The sequence below is a fragment of the Cydia splendana genome, chromosome 10, assembly GCF_910591565.1.
Source record: "Cydia splendana chromosome 10, ilCydSple1.2, whole genome shotgun sequence".
NCBI lineage: Eukaryota > Metazoa > Arthropoda > Insecta > Lepidoptera > Tortricidae > Cydia > Cydia splendana.
Genome location: NC_085969.1, coordinates 10,374,914 through 10,395,981, shown reverse-complemented (window position 1 = coordinate 10,395,981; position 21,068 = coordinate 10,374,914). Strand labels below are relative to the sequence as shown.

The window sequence follows — 21,068 nt, the reverse complement described above, 5'->3', positions numbered from 1 at the left end:
TCGGCCATATTGAAAAAAACATGGCGGCGTCAAAAACTGCCAGGGTCCCTCTCTGACATTTGGTCGAGCACCCCCCACCTAGGTCTGACCGTTTGGCCGGGCCGTCATACATTTTTCTGACCGGAAGCGGTAGACCAAAAGTCGGAATTTTCTGGGGGTAAGGATACTACACCTAAACTATCGTGAATATTTATGCTATAAACTACGATAAATAAATAAATTCTCGTTCTCGAGAACATTCTAAGAAGTTACCGAGAAATTCTCATGTGGAAAGTTTCGCAACTTTGGAAAGTTCTCGTAAGTACATTGGTATATTTGCGTCATTGACGTTTATTTGTCATCGTCATTTGTAGTGAGGGAAGTAGTGTCACGTGCGTATTGGACGTGCAAATTTTGGTATCGGATGAATTCACTTGGCGCAGATGTAGTATACGTAAAGCTAAGCCAATCTAGCTCGGTAGCCATCCGCCACCCCCTGGTGGGTAGGCAGGGGGGCATCCAAAGTTACACACCCTCTATCGGCTTCTATTTACCTACCACCTCGAGTTTGGTATCATTTCCAGATAAATCGGGCATGAGGAATTCATTTTTGAGACATTTAATGTACAGTTTAATAGAAAAAAATAAAAACATTGACGCTTAAATCAAAATCGGTTTGCTATTTTTTTTATTCAACTATTACTATTATCAGCCGAAACTACAAATGCTAGAAAGTTGAAATCTGCACACTAGGGTACATTTATAATGTGTACAAGAGATAAGAAGCGATTTTGAAAAATTCAACCCCTAAGGGTGTTAAAAAGGTAATGAAAGTTTGTATGGGGTTCATGTTTTATTTTAAGGTAGGAATTTTAAACTTCGTTAAAACATATATTATTGAAATACAAGAAAACTAATTTCAGCGTTTTTGAAAGTTCATCCCCAAAGGTGGCGAAATAGGGGTTGAAAATTTGTGTGGAGATCAAAAAATTTTTCGAGTATGGGGCTTGAAACTTTTTATATGCGTATATTATTAGAATACAAGAAAAGTAATTTCAGCATTTTTTAAAATTCATCCTCTAACGGGGTTAAAAGGGAGTTGAAAGCTTGAATCCATTACAAATTACTTTGACTGCCCCCTCCCCCCTTTTTTTTTGACGGAGTGGGAATGCGTTTATGACTGCCCCCCCTGCCTACCTGCCAGGGGTGGCGGATGTCTACCGGGCTCAATTAGCTTAGCTTTACGTATATTACATCTGTGCTAAGTGAATTCATCCGATACCAAAATTTGCACCTTATGACACTACTTCCCGTACTATTAGGCTAATTCGAGTTGTAGTTTTTCGATCTGTTTGCGATATGATACTGATCTGTCAGTGTCAAAAGTGAAATTATTGGTTGAAGAAATGTCACTTTTGACACTGACAGATGAGTGTCATTTTGGAAACAGATCGAATAACTAAAACTCGAACTGGCCTTATTCATGTTTTTGTTCTTGTTTGCAACCAACTTTTTCTAAGAACATTTTACGTCTATTTTAATTCTTGTCGCGTGAAAAATGCAGAGAGGAAACGACTAGTGCAGGCAATTTCAGGAGGTTAACAAATTGTGCAATGTCTCTACACTGCTACGACTGCTACGCCGTAGCCAGCGCGTAGCCGGCTACGTGCTACTTGTTTCATTTTGTACAAAACTTAAATGGACTTTATGTTATGGAATTACGACTGATATTACTTTGATGCCGTTATTTTCAAGTTGCAGGCAATAACTGCCAATTGCCAAGTGTGTCAATAAATATATCAAAATGGACTTTATGTAGTTCAATTAAAGTTCACAATTGATTGTGATATCTACGGTTGTTTTACTGCCAGCTAGTTTAATACTTATGCCCTTATATTTATACTATTTTTCTTTACAGGTATCAGACAAGAGCAGGACATATTTGTTCGACTAATAGACTCAGTGACCAAACAGGTAAGATTTGTTACGGGTTCGAACCCATCTATTCTCATATTATTACTATTAAGTAAGAATATGAAGTTAATTTAGGTACCTATTAAATCCTTTTTCTTAAATATTCATTTTTATACTTTACCTACTCTATACATATACAAATATTCTTTTATCGGACTTTTGGTTTCTGAAACTTTACTTCAAATAACTTAATTACAAGATTATAATAACGTATTCAGATTTTATTTAACACAGGATACCAAAAACCAATTGCACTAAACCGCTCAACCCTCCCACTGGCCAGAGTGCCCGGGTGCCAAACTGGCCCAACATTTGGCGCCACGCGCGCGCCACGTGGCGCTCAGATTGTCATCGCCGTCGCCCGATTAGACCTAATCCCCACCCTGCCATCATTACCACTATCTCCGGTTGCAATTTTATATTCGATAGAATTTGAGGCGTGAGAGTCGTCAACTCGTCACAATTTGAAGTGACAGAGCGGTATTCGAGTTGTTTTTACCCCCTGTTCGTGATTTACCTGACTATTTAGGATTATTTTATGCAGAATAACGATATAACTGCCTAAATATTAAAATTAGTAGGTACATAAATTTAAGTTTCCACTATCATCTCTTATCACTACAGCTATCTTTAATTAATTTTTCTTAACAGAAGTTTTTCCTCTTTGACCGAATTTTATTTTCATTGAATTAGGTCAAATATTTTTTTTGCATTAATTAAAAGTTGAACTAGATAAATGTCAAATTCTATGTAACGGACTGTTAAGAAGTAATGTGGAATTGTACCCTTGGCCATGCACCTTCATTATCATCTCGTGTTGCAATTTCATATAATCGATAGAATTTGATACGTGCGAGTAAAGTTTTTGACTGACAGCCGGAGAAGGGTTTAGTAATTTAGGGATTAATAATAGGTTATTTGAGAATTCCAATTGAAAACTGGTTACATAACGTGACGAGAGGTTTGTGTAGGTAAATATTGTACAATCTAAATTGAAAATAAATATTTTTATTCCAAAGCCATTTGCAACATACATAAAACAAATTATTTAACATTTGTCTGTTATGTACACAATTTAAAGCAATAAAAGAGTACCCTTTAGACATACCCATTCTATAAATCCGTACACCAAGTACGGATTTGGAGAATGGGTTAGTTACATACCAATGTATCTAAATAATAATAGGAGAAAATCAATCATTTTTAATGTCATAATTATCTTTAATAAAGTCACCAAATATAGCTGTCAAAAACTTAATTTTAAATCAGATTAGTCCATTTATGTACGTTTAACTATGTATATATAATATATGTAGGTACATACCTAGCTTGAAAAATGCCCTTACAATTTTCACGTACGTAAATTCATAAGCAAATTAAGCGTAAAAATCATGAAACTTCGTCCACATATATAATTTCAACACGTCCTACCTCTCAGAGTTGCGTAACCAGAACCCAATTACTAGAGATTTATGCCGCCAACATAATTAACTTACGAACGTTAAACAAGAATTACGTACGTTTCCAGTTGGTGCAGCGTTTCGTGCGGGGTGCACCCGACTTTGTTAAGATTGGGTTTAGGCGTAAGTTTACTGCTTGTACGGAAAAGTTACGTGAAACGCTGGTGGCCATATGGCCTAGCGGTAAGAGCGTGCGACTTTTAATCCGGAGGTCACGGGTTCGGACCCAACGAGTATTTCATACCAAAGAGATTTTTAAACTTATGTACGAAATATCATTTGATATTTACCAGTCGCTTTTCCGTGAAGGAAAAAATCGTGAGGAAACCGGACTAATCCTGGAAAAATAAAAAAAAAACTACCAACCGGGATATATTTCATGCTAAAAGGGGGGGTTGCTCAGGTGGAGGGGATGGGACACCAATGTGCGTAAAGCACCATACCCAAAGGAATCATACTACATTTAATGAATGCTGGCTATAAGTAATTAGTTTTTCAAAAAACACAATTTGACCGAATCATTAACTTACACAATTACACATGATGAGTTTACCTTTTTTTCTGAATATTTCAGCTATTATAACATAACCAATATGCATCATGCAAGCTTTCACAATGTCGTATGATCAAATAAGAATAGGTAAATAACACACATTTAAGTACTAAAGGTACACTAAGTTCAGGTAAAAGCTACACCGATTAATAATTACACCAACATAACTGTACCACTTTGTCACCGACACGCAAGACAGTCGTTCCACAAAAATAGCGATTTCAAGATGGCGTCTAGATAATAGAGGACGATTTAATTGTATTAAAACGTTAGGCCGAGGGCACACGGCAATCAGCTAATGTTGGTGCATGCGAACGGGACACGCAACTCTAGTTTAGGAAAAATGTTATATCAGTGTGGTTCATGTAAGCTGTTATGTTCTGCTAAGCAAAACGCTTAATAGGGAAGTCATGTGATCGTCCATACGAAAAGAGAAAACGTTTTTCCACTTCTAAATATTTCCCATTCTCCATGATTTTTTTGTATGTTATTGACACAATGAAAAACTAGCTTTATGGGTTTTCTTTTTTTTAATTTGCAATACAACTTTTTTTTTATTTAAAAATAAAGCGAATTTATAAACCTAGAATATATTATGCTGAAGCGATCGACATCAAAATCAAAGTGATATGTTAAGATTTAGTTAGTGGAAAACGTTTTCTCCCAAAATGGAATTTGTATGAAAAAAGTAGGTACCTTTTGTCAGTAGCTATTACTTCCCTCTTAACACGGATTGGTTTATCGGAGATGGCATATCAAAGCAAAATAAAAGCCTTTCTGTTCCTGAAAGTAAACCTCTGGTTGCAAAAAACAATTTAATAGGTACGAAATCCTTGTATTGACCCCTTGATCCTTCTAAAAGAGCCACGCGTTTGTTCACCTTACCATGGGTACAAAAAATTTGTTCTTAGTAAAAACAAAAGTTCGTGCGTTACAAATAAGTATATTTGCAAGAGAGAGACTTGTTTTGCATTACTTATTGTATCCATTCCGATCTAACCTACCCCAATCTAACTTAAATAACCGGATTATTTGTGTTCCCATACTAAATCACTATCATATCAATATCTAAAACATCAATTTACTACCCTCTGTTTGAATTTAGTCTTAAGATTGTGACTCACTGGAATGAGATTCGGGCAAATCCCATACGAGCTGAATGGCGAGGCGTGCGCGGCGCACGTGGCCGACTGATTATGTTTACTTAACTACGTTCATACAACATATTAATTTGAAGCTTTTTGTTGGGAAAATGACTTTCGGATGCTGGGGTGGTATAGTATGTTCTTTATAGCGATAATTATAGTCTAGTAAAGTTGGTATAATAATTGTGTAGTTGATAGGAATCATTTATCTGTACTTTCGAGTCAATAAATAACTAGGTCAATATTTGGTTCAATATTTGTCATTTCATGACCTTAATTTCTGAATCGTCATTTCCCCAAACTTTGTTTTCCGTTGGTGCAATATCGCATAATATTTCCAAAAACCTATGTAAATGGTCTTTAGAAAATCCTTGTGTAAATAATGAATTAAGTAGGTACACTAGGTACTTATAATACGCCCCCCATTGCGTCGGTTTAGACCTGCTGGAAAAGAGTGGCTCATAGTAATTAAAATGCGCCTGTAAACTCAAGAAAGTCGGACCGAAACCTAGTTCTGGGCTATGGGTTAAGGAAAAATTGGACATGTTAGTCTTATTTTACTTCAGGATTCTAGATTCTCCCATTTCTAAAACAAAACTGTGACAATACGAGTAAATATGACAAATGTAAATAAGTCGTACTAGCATCGCGCGGAAGCATAATATTGTCTTCAATTTAAAAGTCTCGGTGCGTTGTCGTTCATGTAAATCACGCCCCACGTTGTTTGGTGCACACTACGTCTTGCCGCTGCCTCAGTTTTTATTTCTTGTTTGTCCATAAATTGAGAACAACGTTGCATCCAGGCAAATAAAAGTTTATTTTTGAACATTTCAAAAATATATGGCGGTGCGCGCCAATGTTGTCTTTGTCTACATGAAGTGCTATTTACTAGTTTTCTTAGTTGGGCAACGAAAAACATCTAGCCTCTAGGTGACATCACTTAGTTGCTTTTGCCGAATCGCATCCCAAATTCTCTATCACTACAGTTGCAACAAAATAGGTACCTACACAATTATTGCAGCACTTTGACTACATCTGGCGCTTCCTTAGATCTGTATGCAGAATAGGAATGCAATTAAAATCGTAAACGTAATGACGTAATTCAAGATAAATGTACTTGTATTTTATGCAATTTTTCTCATCAAGCGAAATGTAAATTTCTTTGAGAAATAAAGTTTTTTACAACAACAATGGTGCGTAAATGTTAATATTTGCATACAATGTTTTAATAGACGAGGGATAACAACAAGGAGTAATCATTAGGCATTTTTTGTTCGTTATTAGTCCCTTATCCCTATATTCAATATAGAAATCTTAATGGAGTTTTTATTTAAAACCATAAACATAATTAATATCAAACTTATTACAATAAAATATAACCTAAAATATAAACTACCTACAAAACTAAAACTAATACCTAAAAAATAAATAAAACATAGCATGGGTGACCTAGCCCAATATAGCAACTATGTACATAAACGCAATATTTCACCGACAAAAAAAAAAGAAATCTTAATTAAATAACTTAAAAATCATAGCCTGAATTTTTAGCCACAAAATACATAAAAATTATCTATAATCGTATGTAGATTATAGATTATATTGAACAATAAACTAATCTTAGTGTTCTCTAAATTATGAATGTGCATAATAATTAATATTGAACACCCTCCAGGACAGTAGCGGGCACCAGTGTCCATTTTTTTTTAAATCCCCCCAAATTCCCCAGAGATTGAATCCCATGCGACGGGCATGCCCAGCGCGGCATCCCACAGGATTTGAGGGAATCAACTTGAAACGGTACAACTATGCCACTGGTTTCATTTATATTGTGGCACTGACGTGGTTTTAGTTAAAGGACACTTCGCGACAATACTCTAAGGAGTTTGTTTAGTGACTTTTAAAATAAAACAAATAAGGAGAGATACATGTATTTGAATTACCTTTTTATAAATCGTGAACCTTTTTAATATAGCTCCGTCTGGCGTTCAAACTTTAATTTAACCTTTATTGTTTTCTCTTATGATGAGATGTGTCATAAAGACTATAATATTATATTGTAGCTATCATTATACTAAATTTAATTTAATTTCCTATTAACTTTAAACTAGTTGACATGATTTCGCAACGACGTCCCAGGTTGTAAAGCCGCATTTAAATCTAATAACAGTTCTATTTAAATCTAAACGCATTATGATTCCAATCGTACCTCATCTGCCGCGCACCTGATGCCCCCTAACCTTAAGTCCGACCCCTAATGCTAGCTATGCTTAAATACTTTTTTCTGACCCTTGAACACCTATTATAAGACCCCACGAGTACAGAATCCTACGAAATCCCTGCAACAAAAGACTAATACCCCGTCATTTCATATTCAATTAAATATTTTGTTGGACGAAAAAATGATGTTTTGGAGTTAGGGTGTTATATCATGGTAATGGTGGTGGAATTAGGGAAGGATTACTAAACTGTATCTAGTCGACTCAGAGGCAGTGGCGTCTTCACTACTTAGGGCAGCCAGTTGTAGTAATTATATATACCTACGTCTAAATTTTGCTGTCTCTCCATTAGTAAGTATGTATGTATAACTGTCCGTTCTCTATCTTTCTTAAGTAGGTAAAAATCTGAAAAATATTGAACCCTATTAATACTTACCTAAGGACGTTTCCTAGCAAATTTAAAATGAAAAGTAAAGTATCAAGTTAAGAAGAAGTGTCCTGCCCATAACTATCTCCGTCAATGTAGATATCCTAGAGACACAAAGAAATAGACGAATATGTCGTTTCGTATAAAACTAACCTTAAGGCGGTTGGTGTTTACGTGTATATAAAAATGGCTTAATTTGCGACTTAATACCCATCGTTTTAAAGTTCATTTTTATACAGCACGACAAAATGGTTTTACGCGAACGATAAATAGCGTGGTATCCCTGCAGGGCAGCTCAACCCTAAAAATAACATTGCACATTTGGTCCATATCGTGTAGGTCGGATTAGCCCCCTAACGCACTGATTAGATATTAATGTGGCAGCGCAGGGGGCGCCCTGAACTACTGGTCTGCTACTCGACTCAATTATGGGTAACATTTCAAGTGCAACTGGTTGAAGACTTCTTAATTCGTAGAGATTCACCAATCAGTCAGACAGGGAGTCTTAACAAAGATTTTATGAACTGCAACAATAAATCAATTTTTAAAAATCAATAACTATTACTTGTGTAATTGTTACATATATGCCGTAACTTATTTTTAAAATGTGTTTTTCAATTAAAAGACATGTCAAGATTGTTTACCTTATTTCTAATGCTAAAAAAACGAACTATAGGTATACGTTTGCATACTCACACGTATTTAATTTGGTAATAACCTACTGATTGTATATTTCACAAGTTTCGTTCAACTAATGTTTTATATTGGACCCATTTTCAGGTAAAATTTTATAAATATTGATTTAGATTTTATATAGTGAAATAAATATGTATTTTATTAGACTTGTATATAAAGTAGCGGGCGCATGTTAATCCGGCTCGTAGATAACGCCTCGCGATTATGCGGAAGGGGTACATAAATTAGCAAAAATAATAACTTGATGAAGATGAAAAATCTTATCTTGCCGCTGATTTTTAATTAGATAACTCATTCGACCGTGAAGAAGTACTATTTATCACAGATCATATTTTTTCACTTAACAAAATCCGAATTAAACATACATTTTCATTGTTACAGCCAATAGTGTATGAAGGTCAGGACAAAAACCCCGAAATGTGCAGAGTTCTACTAACACACGAAGTTATGTGCAGGTAAGAACCTCCCCAAATTATTATTTCCGATTATCTATGTGTTCAAACATTATGAAGGAAAAAACTTCAGTTCGTAGAACTGTCATAACGTTCATCTGTCATAAACGTTGTATTTTCTGCGTGTCATCATTCTTACTAACTCGCTATTGATGCCACACATCAAGCATTTTACTGTATCAACAATGCATAAGACACTTATTTGGAATTTAAAGCAAGACTTCATGGATTTTTTTCAATGCATGTACCTTACCTACTGTTTCAAACAAAAATGTAATAAAACAATAGTAGGGAAACTTTTGAAATAAAAATTAGCGTATCCTAACACCGAGATCTAACTTCAAGTCCTTACTCGTAATACTAAACTTCACCAAAACAGCGAAGTGAGAGTCCTTATTAATTTAACCATTTATTTGCGGTTGTTTTTCCGGTCATACGGTTTTATTTCTATCGCTTACCTTGCGTAGGCGAGTCGAATCCGCACCTGAACTAGAATAAGCGCGCTCTGATATTACACATATTAGCAACGGATCCTAGTTCACAGTTACACTAGTTCGACTGAGCGTTGTGCTAGGTAAGCATAGGGAATTTGCGGCCGGCATTGCGTCTCGCCGTTGAAGCGACGTGTGCGTGGAATAGTAGCGTATCGACACAAAGCTGCATCTGTGTGAGCAATTAAAATTTTATTCCACCTTAGATGCAATATCGCGCACTCTTTCTGCGAGATATGTGCGTCCCGTCCGCACGTCTTCAGGGGAGGAGTCTCGGGGGAGTCTGTCCTTTCAATGTCTTTGCCCTTCGCGTCAAGGAGGCCCGGTAGGGCGCGCAATGTACACAACGCAAACATTGTGTGGAGTAGGCTTCTGGACATTGTTTTTGTATATCCACGTTCTGTAATGGCTTGACTTTTATTGATGCACATATTTCAATGACATGGTGTATCTAAATACTGTGTAAATGTTTACTTATGTAAATTGAATTACCTGCTTTTTAAGAATAAACAATACAACCGGATACAAACTTTAAAGAACGGAACAAAAATACGTAACAATAATGACACAAAATTATATTACCTATAGTTTGAAAGTATGTAAAGTATAGAATATTTTTGTATTCACACGAACTTTGATGTACCAATTGTGTTGGCCCATTCATTTTAACATTATAATATATTGACTACAAGACATGACTAGGTATTTAATTTGTTAGTTTGACTTTTAGTATTCTATAGTTCTTTACGCTTTTATCCAGCAACGGTTGCGAGAACTTTCGAATCCCTAAAATCTCTATCAAACAGCATTTGCGCGGGATTTTATTTAATTTAAAGGCCACGTAACCTTTTCACTCGCGACGCATTATACTGGGAGCACTATAAATGATACGGAACCCTTCGGCACAAATATTATTGATTTTCTTCCCTTCAGATGTACGGACGTGGAAAAAGTCGACGAAGATTATAGTTTGTGCAACAATACCTATGAGGTGCAGGGGGCGTATTTCGACTACGGGATAATTTCAACTAATCGCAATATCTTCCATGTTTTACATTATTAACTAGAGTCACACACAACTCATCTTTCTCGCTATCTGGACATATATCATCATCATTGGCCACAGCATCTTTGCAGATGATAGTTGCTGCGACTAAAGAAGGTACTTTGAGGAGGTAGTCTACAGCCTACATCGACTGCCATGACTGTATAGACCAATAGCCGATCGGCATTTCTTGCCGCATCGATCACAGACGTGTCTTGACTCCTGGGGTGGTCCAGCAGCTCTGCGATTTAGTTTCTGCTTAAGTTGGTCCAACCAGAGCTCGTCATGCTTTGCCATGCCATGCATAATGTAAAATATGGAAGATAATATTTCGATTAGTTGAAACTACCCCGCAGTCGAAATTACCCCCCGGCACCTTGCAGAAATATAATTATTATGATAAGGATGGAGGATGAAAGTGAAATGTTAATACTATATGCCAATCACAAACTAGATTTAACTGAATTGTACGTGTGCATAGTTAAACAATTTTATCCTCAACTAACTGACGATGTTTTAAAATGTACGTTTTATTTCAGTCGGTGTTGTGACAAGAAGAGTTGCGGCAACAGAAATGAGACTCCTTCGGATCCTGTTATTATAGATAGGTAAGTGTTTGCAAACTTTGTACCGGACATTTTAATAATGATATTTGTATCCAAAAGGTTATAATATCCTCCTAAGGCCCAGCCATGCAAAAGAAAAATACAAAATTAGCCATTGAAATTTGAACCTATAGTGTAGGAAATAGAGTTGATATTGCGTTGTTGGAAAATTGAACGAAACAAAGCAGAAGCGACTCTGTTCCAATTGAATAGGATTTAAATTTCATCAAACTGATGAGAATGATGAGGTACTATAGGTAGGGCCTTGGGCCTTAGGAGGATATGTAGGCAAATATGTAATTTCAGGACGATACTAATGTCTTTACAATTTTAAAGGAAAGCTTAATACTTACAATTTGAAACTCACCCGCCAACCGTCGGTGCAATATACCTAAGTAATAAATCTAATAATATAACACGTTATAAAGCCTAGGTATATTCCCAATACATTCCACTAAATTTAAAACCAACGTCATATAAGTATTTATCATTAACTTCCTCTTTGTATTACAAAATGAAGGGTGTGAAATTAAACGTACCTACAGAAATGTTAATCAATCTCAAAACTCAGGCAAATGCATTTCCCCGATTCGGTAACTTTGTGTTCGGTTCGCTTTGCACTTTGGCTATTTTTGTTGCCTCGAAATCTGCGGGGCAAAAGTTTATCTTCATTACACCACTCAATCATGATTTGAGAACAATGAAATGTACAAAGTACGTATCTCATAGGTATGTCACTTATTTGCGAATCTCTGAAAAAGTTGAAACATTCTGCGGGCGTATTTTTTAAAACGAATTGTATGTATTTATAAATGTTTCTGTGTATTTTTCACGCCACTATAAAATCGTTTAAAGCCTACTTGCAGAATAAATGTTGCACTTTAAATTTGAATTTCTGATTTTTTTGTAGTATTGGTAGTATTATAGCATTGGCCAACGCAGTTTACCTAAATGCCATATTAAATTAGCAGTGAATATAGCTACAATAATTATAGGTAGCATTAATACAATGGTTCAAACCTAATTTTTATTACAAGAGGGTCGTGAGCAGGCCATTTTGAGCACGTCGTTCGCTTACCTACATCTGCGGCTAGCTTCATATTTTGATCAAAATCAAATTCATAAAATACCACTAAAATACGCCCTTTAATTAGCTGCCGAAATAAAAACAAAAGCCGCCTAAAATACCCCAACGCGCTCACGCTGTGTCATTCATAAATTTAAATTTCGAATGTTTAGATTAAAGCCCACGAGCTACTCAGACTGACAAATATCGAAATTTCAATGGAATTGAACTATTGGTAGGTGCTGTCGGGACGTGCCTTTATTTTTGGTCCTTTTTCGGGAATTCAATAGAGATAGGCGTCTCCCGATCGTACGTCGTTCGATATTCAAAATGTAGGGTTGCGAAAATGAATAAGTAAATGTAGAGGAAATTGATCCAGGAAAATTTAAAAAATACTTACGATAGGTCAATGTGAAGAATACCGTCTATAAAGGAAGATTATGTACAAGCTCCTTACCTTTTAATTGATTTGCACATGTCCTATTAGATGTCAAACAATCTGAGTTTTACAAATGCCTATCGTTTGAATTTGTGAAGTTAGGTAACAATATGTCTACTGAAATATTAAAATATTGTAAACATTGGAAACTTAATTGTAGTTTTTACTGCTGCCAAAATCTATAGTAATTTAATTTGTAGGTATGTAAAAAAATGTTTAGATAAATAGCATTTGCATCGGGACAGCCCTGTCGATCCGTTCGTCGGTTTTTGTAATTCGCTCCATTCAAATTTTTCCTACCTTTGGAAACAAAAAAATGAGCGGCAGCCTTTGTACGCGAACTTTCCTTTGCTTTTCGGCGAGGCATGAAGTTGATCGTGGAAATTTCCTAACAGCTAATAACCTTGATTCAACGTTTGATGTAAATTAAACTGCGGTTCAAACGTGTGAGATTACAATCGATTTTTTTTCGTTGAATATGTATTGGAATCGCTGACGGTGGCGTGGCTTTCACGTTGTTTACGTGGGAGTTCTTCAATGCCCGTACTAGTTTGCATTAATTGAATGACAACTGCGAGGTACTATCACGGTCAGAAGCCACTAATGTACCCCTGTATAATCCATCAGGCCGCGCCCTGTACACTCGCGTACTAATGTGATAATTGAAATTGTGCAATTGCGTGCGAAACGCCGCGCCGAATTCATTACAGTCGTGTTTTTCGCAATTTGCTGCTATCATCCTCCTTTTTTATACGCCGCCCCGGCGACATGATACTTTTTTGATGGTTTAATTATTTTATGCATGCGTCATAACCCAATGGTTTTAGTAAATTAAATGGTAGCATAATAGACTAGGTGCTGCTATTCAATTATATGAAAAACACGGTCATTTTACATAAGTTATTGTCTCTAACTTGAGTTAGTAATTATGTTACAATTACTCCTTTAATAACGTTGAAAAAACAATCACATCTTACGCGTTAAAACAAATCCTGAAAAAACATTCTCACAGGGATAGGTATACCTACAACGGGTGTCCGTCATGAATTCAAAATTTGATACATGCCGGACGCGCGAAACAAAACAGTTTAACAGAAGCGTTCGGGTATCGATAACACGGTATAATTGACGTAACGGTAAAAGCGGCCAACAATCCAGAACCCTTCGAATCAGCAGCAATTTGTTAAGTGGATTTTTGGCCGAGACACGCGCGGCTCGATGCGCCTCTGTACACAATTTCATTATCTCTGCTCGCGCCCGCGGCCGACTACTATTAACTTATGCGATGCTGTATTTCAGCTGTGTAATTTTTGTCCAATTTGTATTTCTGTTTGGTGAAAAATAGTTTCGCTTGCAAATTTTTGAAGGCAAGTTTTTTTTGTAATGAGTTTTCTTCCACTATTTTTTATTTATTTAACTGGCTATAAATTTGTAAAAAATATAACCAGTTTACTTTTCCTGAAGCTCCTTGAGCTATTATTTAACAGATTATAATAAAGAGGTTTCGTCTATTTTTTAATATTAAATAACTTGTACTGCAATGTGCAGGGATATCGACTACTTTTTTCGGTAATTTTAATGACAATTGCGTGTTCAAGGGGTTTGGATTACATTAAAAGATGGACTTTCAAAATCAATTCGCAGCCACGCAACCGTCCCCCAGGCAATCACTTAAGAATTTTATGAAGCGTAATGATTAAGATGTTTCTGTTTGACTGTAAAACGAGGGGACTGGTACTAAACCGAATTGTTGTGTTAAACATATTGTGACTGGAATAGCTATTAAAGGATTAAAAGGATTCCATGCTTTATAGTGAGTCAATCATACCTAGATTGATGGGGTTGATGGGAACTTATCCACAATCGTTTTTTGTTTGTTTAATTTCCGAGCACTTTTTATTGGTATTGGTATATGTCAATAAATATTGAGGATATTTGACGATGACGTTAAAACGACCTTGCAAAACACTTCAAAGAGACATAATGGGTATAAGCTAAAACTTGCTACATGCATACGTTTATTAGGTTGGTACAGTCAGCAAAACGATTATCTTAGCAACCTATGCACTGAATAAAATCATAAAAATTAGGAAATAAAAATAAAGGTGTTGACATATTGAAGCCTTTGTTATTTTTGATGCGAAAATAAAATTGGTAACATTTCTAGAGGTCGACGCTAAAGGGGCAAACATGGCTCGACATATGGCTGACATCTATATTACAATGGGATCTTTACACCCTATTTCGGGAGCAACAAAATCAATTTCCAATTCGATATGACCCTCCTGTGCCTGGTATTCGATAGACTTGAAATCGTTCATTTAGTTTTATAATAAGAAATGTTACTTTAAGATGTTAATTCTTATAATACCATAGGTACCTAGAAGGTTGTGTGGGGCTAGCTGCAACTATTTTATCAAAATTCATTAATTGTAATGTTTAAATATCTACTTAATAATTTTCCGATTATTTATTTATTAGCCATTAGATAGTAACTGGAGATAGTCTAAGAAGTCTAGTGTTTAAAGTTTTATTCCCGTTTCAGGCCTCACCGGCTATAAAAACGACGAACCGTCTCTTAAAAGCCATAACACCACTAAAGTTTACTCCGATCCTGTTTCCCGTTAACTACCAATTTGCATTGATCTAAAAATGAGATGTAGATACTGAAACTCTTTTAAATAAAACGCTTGCTATTTTGCAGAAGCTCGCTTCTTTGCCTGCAGTTTTCCGGTAATTTTCGGTCCCGCGAACGGCGCTGCCGAGAATCACGGCTATTATATTATCTCATTAGATACGCCCGCCGCCGCTGCGCCTTTTCGCCAAATAAATTCTTTTCTAAGGGGCCGATTTCTCCATTAGGTTATTTTTACATAGATACCAAGTGCGTTTAAAATGTTTGCGATTTTACGATGGGGATGAAGTGAGTCAAAGCTACGAATGTGTCTCCTGTCCCTTAAAATGATGCGTTTTGTGAATTTCTTAACACTTTCTAACTTATTCTTATTATAATTCTACTCTACTACCCTTCTCTAGATGCAAAATAATTTGATAAACAGTATAAAAGTTATTTAGTAAATGGCATTTATCGTACCCTAGAAAGATCGCCACAATAATGATTTTTCTGAGTTAATTATCAAATAATGATATATTATGAACTAACTCTCACAATCAAAGAAAGCAAATTCGATTTTCATATTGTAATAAATTTGCAGTGTTAACGTATAACAAGAACAATAAATTCGTATTACAAATAGTTTGCAGCAAGTTTGTTGGTGCGCGACCCGATGCAGTTACACGGGAAAGTTTCGATAAGTTCATAGTCGCTTTATTAATAGCTTTGGGGTTTCTATTCGTAGAAAAGACTTTTAATATTTTTTTGTCCTACAAGGAAAATATTTTATATTGTATTGACTGTATTAATTATAATTTAGGTACTAAATTTACTATGTGGATGCGTTTGTTACAATTTTTTAAATAAAATAAATGAACAGTAAAGAAATGTAAATAGGACTTACAAGCTTACAACACAAATACTTACACTATCTCAAAATCGTAAAGACAAATCACAAATTTCCGTATAAAAAGCGGGACGCAAAGTAATTCGGCACACTTACAACGTAATGTAAACCAAAAAAAGAATACTGGTCCCAAAAGCTTACCCTGGGGAACGCCCGCGCGCTCGCCGGCCCGATACAGACGCGACGGCGGTGATTAGGCTTCTTATCCACGAGATAGCGACAGAAACTGTGTAAGACTTAACAACTATGACCGTTTTCTTATTCCCTCCAACCAAGCATTTTCTTGCCGCCGACTCGACTTATCTAATGCTCGACTTAAAATTCTGTAACTTTTAGTATTTATAAATTTTGTTTTAAGAGCTGCATATTTAAGGCACCAGAAATCTGACCTTAGATCAATAAATCAAAGCGGCCGTAATGAGACGTCTCATTGCTGATTTATATCGGCGGAGGTACTCAGCCCTCTGATTTTTCTACTCGATAAGTCCGGGTGACGATCGTAAATTGAAATATGATAAAGTCGCAGTAATAAGGCCCGGTAATCGTATCGACCCTCACTGCACGAGACGCTCCATTGACGAAGCAAAATGTCATGCTAATATTTCTTATGTATTTTATTTAAACCAGTACCTCTCTTTATACTCATCTAAAATAGGGAATTAGATACTGTAACAGTTATATTTTTTACGGATATTTATAATTCAGAGAATATAAAAATTAAAAAATGGATATTATTTTTATTTAAAAATAAAACTGTTTAAACGATATGACATGAGAAGGCTATGTTTGTAGGAGGCGTTTTAAATATTCATATTACCTATGTTGTTTACTATAAACATTGTATTAACAGATCTTTTTGGCATTTTGAAGAAAGTTTTTAGATTTTTTTCTGTAATACTTTCAATACGCTGACGTAATTTACAAAGTGCATAAATATATTATATTTGTATTGTATTAATAATACATTACAAATATTCTTTATTACCACCATTAACAAAGAAACTGTACACACAAAACGGTAGGCAACAGGCGGTCTTATACTTATAAGTTGGTACTTAGGTCTTTGAATTTTTTCGATTTACGAGTATTATACTAGTATGTAAAGTAGGTAGGTATATATAGTATATTCTTTCCTTGAGTGACCTTACTCTCCAAGTTCCTTTTATAGCATCACCATGTTCAGCTCTTCTATCTCAATTCCGACCTCATTCCCGATTCCAATACGTGATTCGTCGGTTCGCAAATTATTCGGTGAAAATTCACCATCTCGTTAGAATGTGCGATCGGGGCGGCGAGCCGAGCCAACCGCTTGATAAATTGTCTGGAATAATAATGATGAATTGCAACTAGCCCGATCCTGGTGTTGATTCAAATCTATGGAGCAATTCTACTGCCCCTTATACCTAATACGGACTTAAAAGAATTCGAACGCGCTCCGTGAAAGATTTCTGGACTTATTGAGTCCTTAAGGAATGATGCATTTCTTGCAGGTATTTCAGTAAAGAGTAAATAATGATACATAAACTTACAATTACATTAACATCAAGGTGACAAAGACTATGTTTTAATGATGCTTGTAATTATATACACCAGTAAGTAGTATTGACATTCGAGCACAAGTTCGGATGTTCGGATGCCGTGCGCCATAACCAACGCAAGTGGTATATAAATAAACGGAAACACAAGCGGACCACGCTAATGCAATTTACAAAGCAGGCAATCACGAGAGCTAGCCACATTGTTGTACAGTCGCCGTCAAAGAGCAAAGGAAGGAGCTCTGTCCCTTAATAATTAATTGGCGTTTAAACGCGCTGACGTCTTGAGCTCCACAGGGGCTGCATATGCTCTTGTAGGTGTGTTCCGGAACATCTGCTAAATTCCTATTACGCTGCTGTTTGGTCGGGGATCGCTTTGGCTTTGGTAATGGGTGCGCGCATTATGGAGCACTGCATATAACTTAACACTGGAATATTCAATAATTTATACGCGTATTTCTGAAAACCAACTTGAACTTAAATCTTTTAAAGAAGTTTTATTCTTAGACATTCTGGCAGTTTGGCAGCAGAGGACCCTCGTAAAAGTGATTCTTACTTAATGGACAAAATAGTAATTTAAATGCAAGTGCATTTATAAACCGCAATTAGAGGGACGTAAATTGAAGAAGATTGTAGACCATCAATCAAGCAAAAAGGCATGATTACATCCAAATCTAGATATCTAATTGAATGGGCCACTCGTATAAATTGAATTTAAGTGATGTTTTGCTTTATGCGGTTAGATAATGATGATACCGTTGTCATTAAGTTAATGAATATGAAAATGAACTACGATGTTTTAAAAATAGAAACCGTTTTTTATATCAATCACAAAACAATGGTGAGCCTATTAAGGATACGCTGCTACTGTAAACGGGTTGATATGTGTATTGATCATAATTTGGAGGTAAAGATTAATACGTTTTATTTATTTACAATATAAAAACTTCACTGGAATGCCATTATAATATAAATAAAAAACGTCACAGTAAAAACTGAAAATGTAGGTAAAGGATTTTAGATCGAAGCAGTATGAAACCTAAAATATGAATTACCTATATCTGAAAAAGAGACGAATAAAATACCGTATCCTATGAAATAGTAGATACATACTTCTAAGTACTGGCGGAGTCACAGTAACAATTTGTTTGCCATCCGACCCGCCTCACGCGAAGCCATCATAAAAGCGACAATTAACGTTAGTTTGTTTTACTGCCAACTGCTAGGTGTGTTTGTCTTCAAAGATGGCACGCATGAATTCTGTTTAACTTTTACAAATATCAGAAATACCTTTATGAAGTACTCTAGGATCAGGAACAAATTTCCGGAAACGATTTTTTATTATAAACTGGAGAGAATAGAAATTTTGTCATTACATCCAATTTAAGCTTCGCCAATATGGCGGTATTAGAGTTGAAATTTTCAACGAAGAGAACCAAAGAGGGCGGATGATAAAACCCCGTCACTAATTAAATGGGCTCGAGACGTCCTCTTCTTAAATAGATAGGTATGTCGCTAATTTGGAGTCATTTTGTCGAGGTCTACGCAATATCAGAATCCGAATTGGAATTTAATTATTTTCGGGAATATTATTTTTAAGCCGCGAATTAGGTTAGTTAAATTAAAATGAAGTAATGAAATTACTTGTTGAATATGAAATATTTAATTGGCTTGTTGAATATGAAATATTTAATACTAAATCCATCTAGCTATCTTGAATGAGAGTGAGACTGAATACAGTATGTTAAAGTATGTATTCAACAGGAGTTCAATGGAAAGTATACTTTTCAACTTTCTTTCGTAGAAAACCCGTTTTGGCATACATGTGCAGGGGTTGCCTTTGATGGCAGCGTCTTCGATTGTCGCTTGCAAATTCAATTTTCACTTTAAAATGCCACCTCACATCATGTGGGGTGTACTCGTACACCGTATATCGTAGAACAGCAGTTATGTCAGTTGACGGGAGAAGAAACCGGTAAATATAAGTTGTATGTATTTTATTCACTTAGACATTTCTAAATTATGGACTTACATAGAAATTATTCGCATTTATTAGATTTTGTATCAGATTAAATGGTACACATTTTTTGCAGATTAGAAATGCTTACCAAAAAATCGTATTTTATAAAAAAAAACTTGTAACCTGATAGGTATTCGTAGCATCATTATGTATTAACATAGGTATCATTCTTATAGTGTTGATAGCCAAATCTATTTCGACATTTTCGAGTTTAAAGCATACGTGTTGTTCTCGTTTGCTTTGTAAAATGTAAAATTATAAAATACTTAATATTTATTTTTAAGTGTTTGATAATTTTACAAAGCCAATAAAATATTTATTGCTAAGTCAAAATTATAAGTTCCATTATTTTACTAAGAAAGAAAATACCAACGAAAAGGATTAACATTATAAAATGTAACACTTTCCCCTTCTAAGTTACGTGACACTCTCGTACAGTACAACAATAAAATGTATCGATTTATTTCGATGTCAATACGGGACTGCAAAAGAAATTCGGTTAATACCAACGGGGGTATCTTAAATTGCATTGAGCTCCCATTAACGCCTTGTCAGATCGGATTTCGATTTATATTATTGATAAATGGAATGTATTGGTTGTGCTGCAGTAGAAAATGTATAAAATGAAAGTATCTACGTTATTGTATTTAGATAAGTTAACAGCTATGTAAGTGAGGGTGAGTTTTGGTTGAGAATTTTGTTTGAGATCTCTTGTTTAGAGTTGAACCAACAGGAGTTTGCAACGATCTTGATAGCACATGCAATGCAAGTGTTATTTTAAACGTCAAATTTCATTACAAACGTCAAATCAAAATCGTTGCAGAGTTCTCTTGGTTTAACTCTAGCTTTCAAAATATGTATTGATAACTCGGGTATTGAACTTGAAATTCAAAAGATGATTTACAATCGTTCTGATACACTATGTAGGTATAATACATTTAATTCTTGTCTCCCGCAGTCTCTGAGTCACAACGGGGCAGGTGTAATTTCAATACATTTTTTAATGAAATTAACTTGGTGCTTTTTAGATTTGTATAGAATTTACTAATCCTCTAAGTAACTTAAGATCGTATCTCAACAGTTTTCCTCTGCACTAAAAACCTATAACGCACATACGTAGGTACAACTGTCGACGTTTGTTCTCGTTTGCCTTACAATTTCTCCCGTTGTCACGGCGGCTAATGAAAGAATTAGCTTTCATTACAACTGATACGTTCCTTAAAGGGATTCCCGAATGAAGACGAAGTGCCTTAGTAACCTTTCCGATGGAGGATCAATGAGGGACGAGAGGTCGCTTATCTGTGATTAGTTTTTTAGGGACCTGTATAACGCTTTTAAATGTATTTACACCTAACAGAGTTCTGTTGATAGAAGCGCTGGTGGCCTAGCGGTAAGAGCGTGCGACTTTCAATCCGGAGGTCGCGGGTTCAAACCCCGGCTC

At 35.6% G+C, this 21,068-nt stretch overlaps 1 protein-coding gene across 1 annotated transcript in view; it reads left to right on the top strand.

The window, feature by feature from the left end:
- Positions 1-21,068, top strand: part of LOC134794272 (transcription factor collier) — a 62,640-nt gene that overhangs the window by 11,809 nt on the left and 29,763 nt on the right. The window contains exons 5-7 of the mRNA XM_063766030.1: positions 1,898-1,953; positions 8,835-8,908; positions 10,981-11,049. Coding sequence (XP_063622100.1) covers positions 1,898-1,953; positions 8,835-8,908; positions 10,981-11,049 — 199 coding nt within the window. The remainder of the gene's footprint in view (positions 1-1,897; positions 1,954-8,834; positions 8,909-10,980; positions 11,050-21,068) is intronic.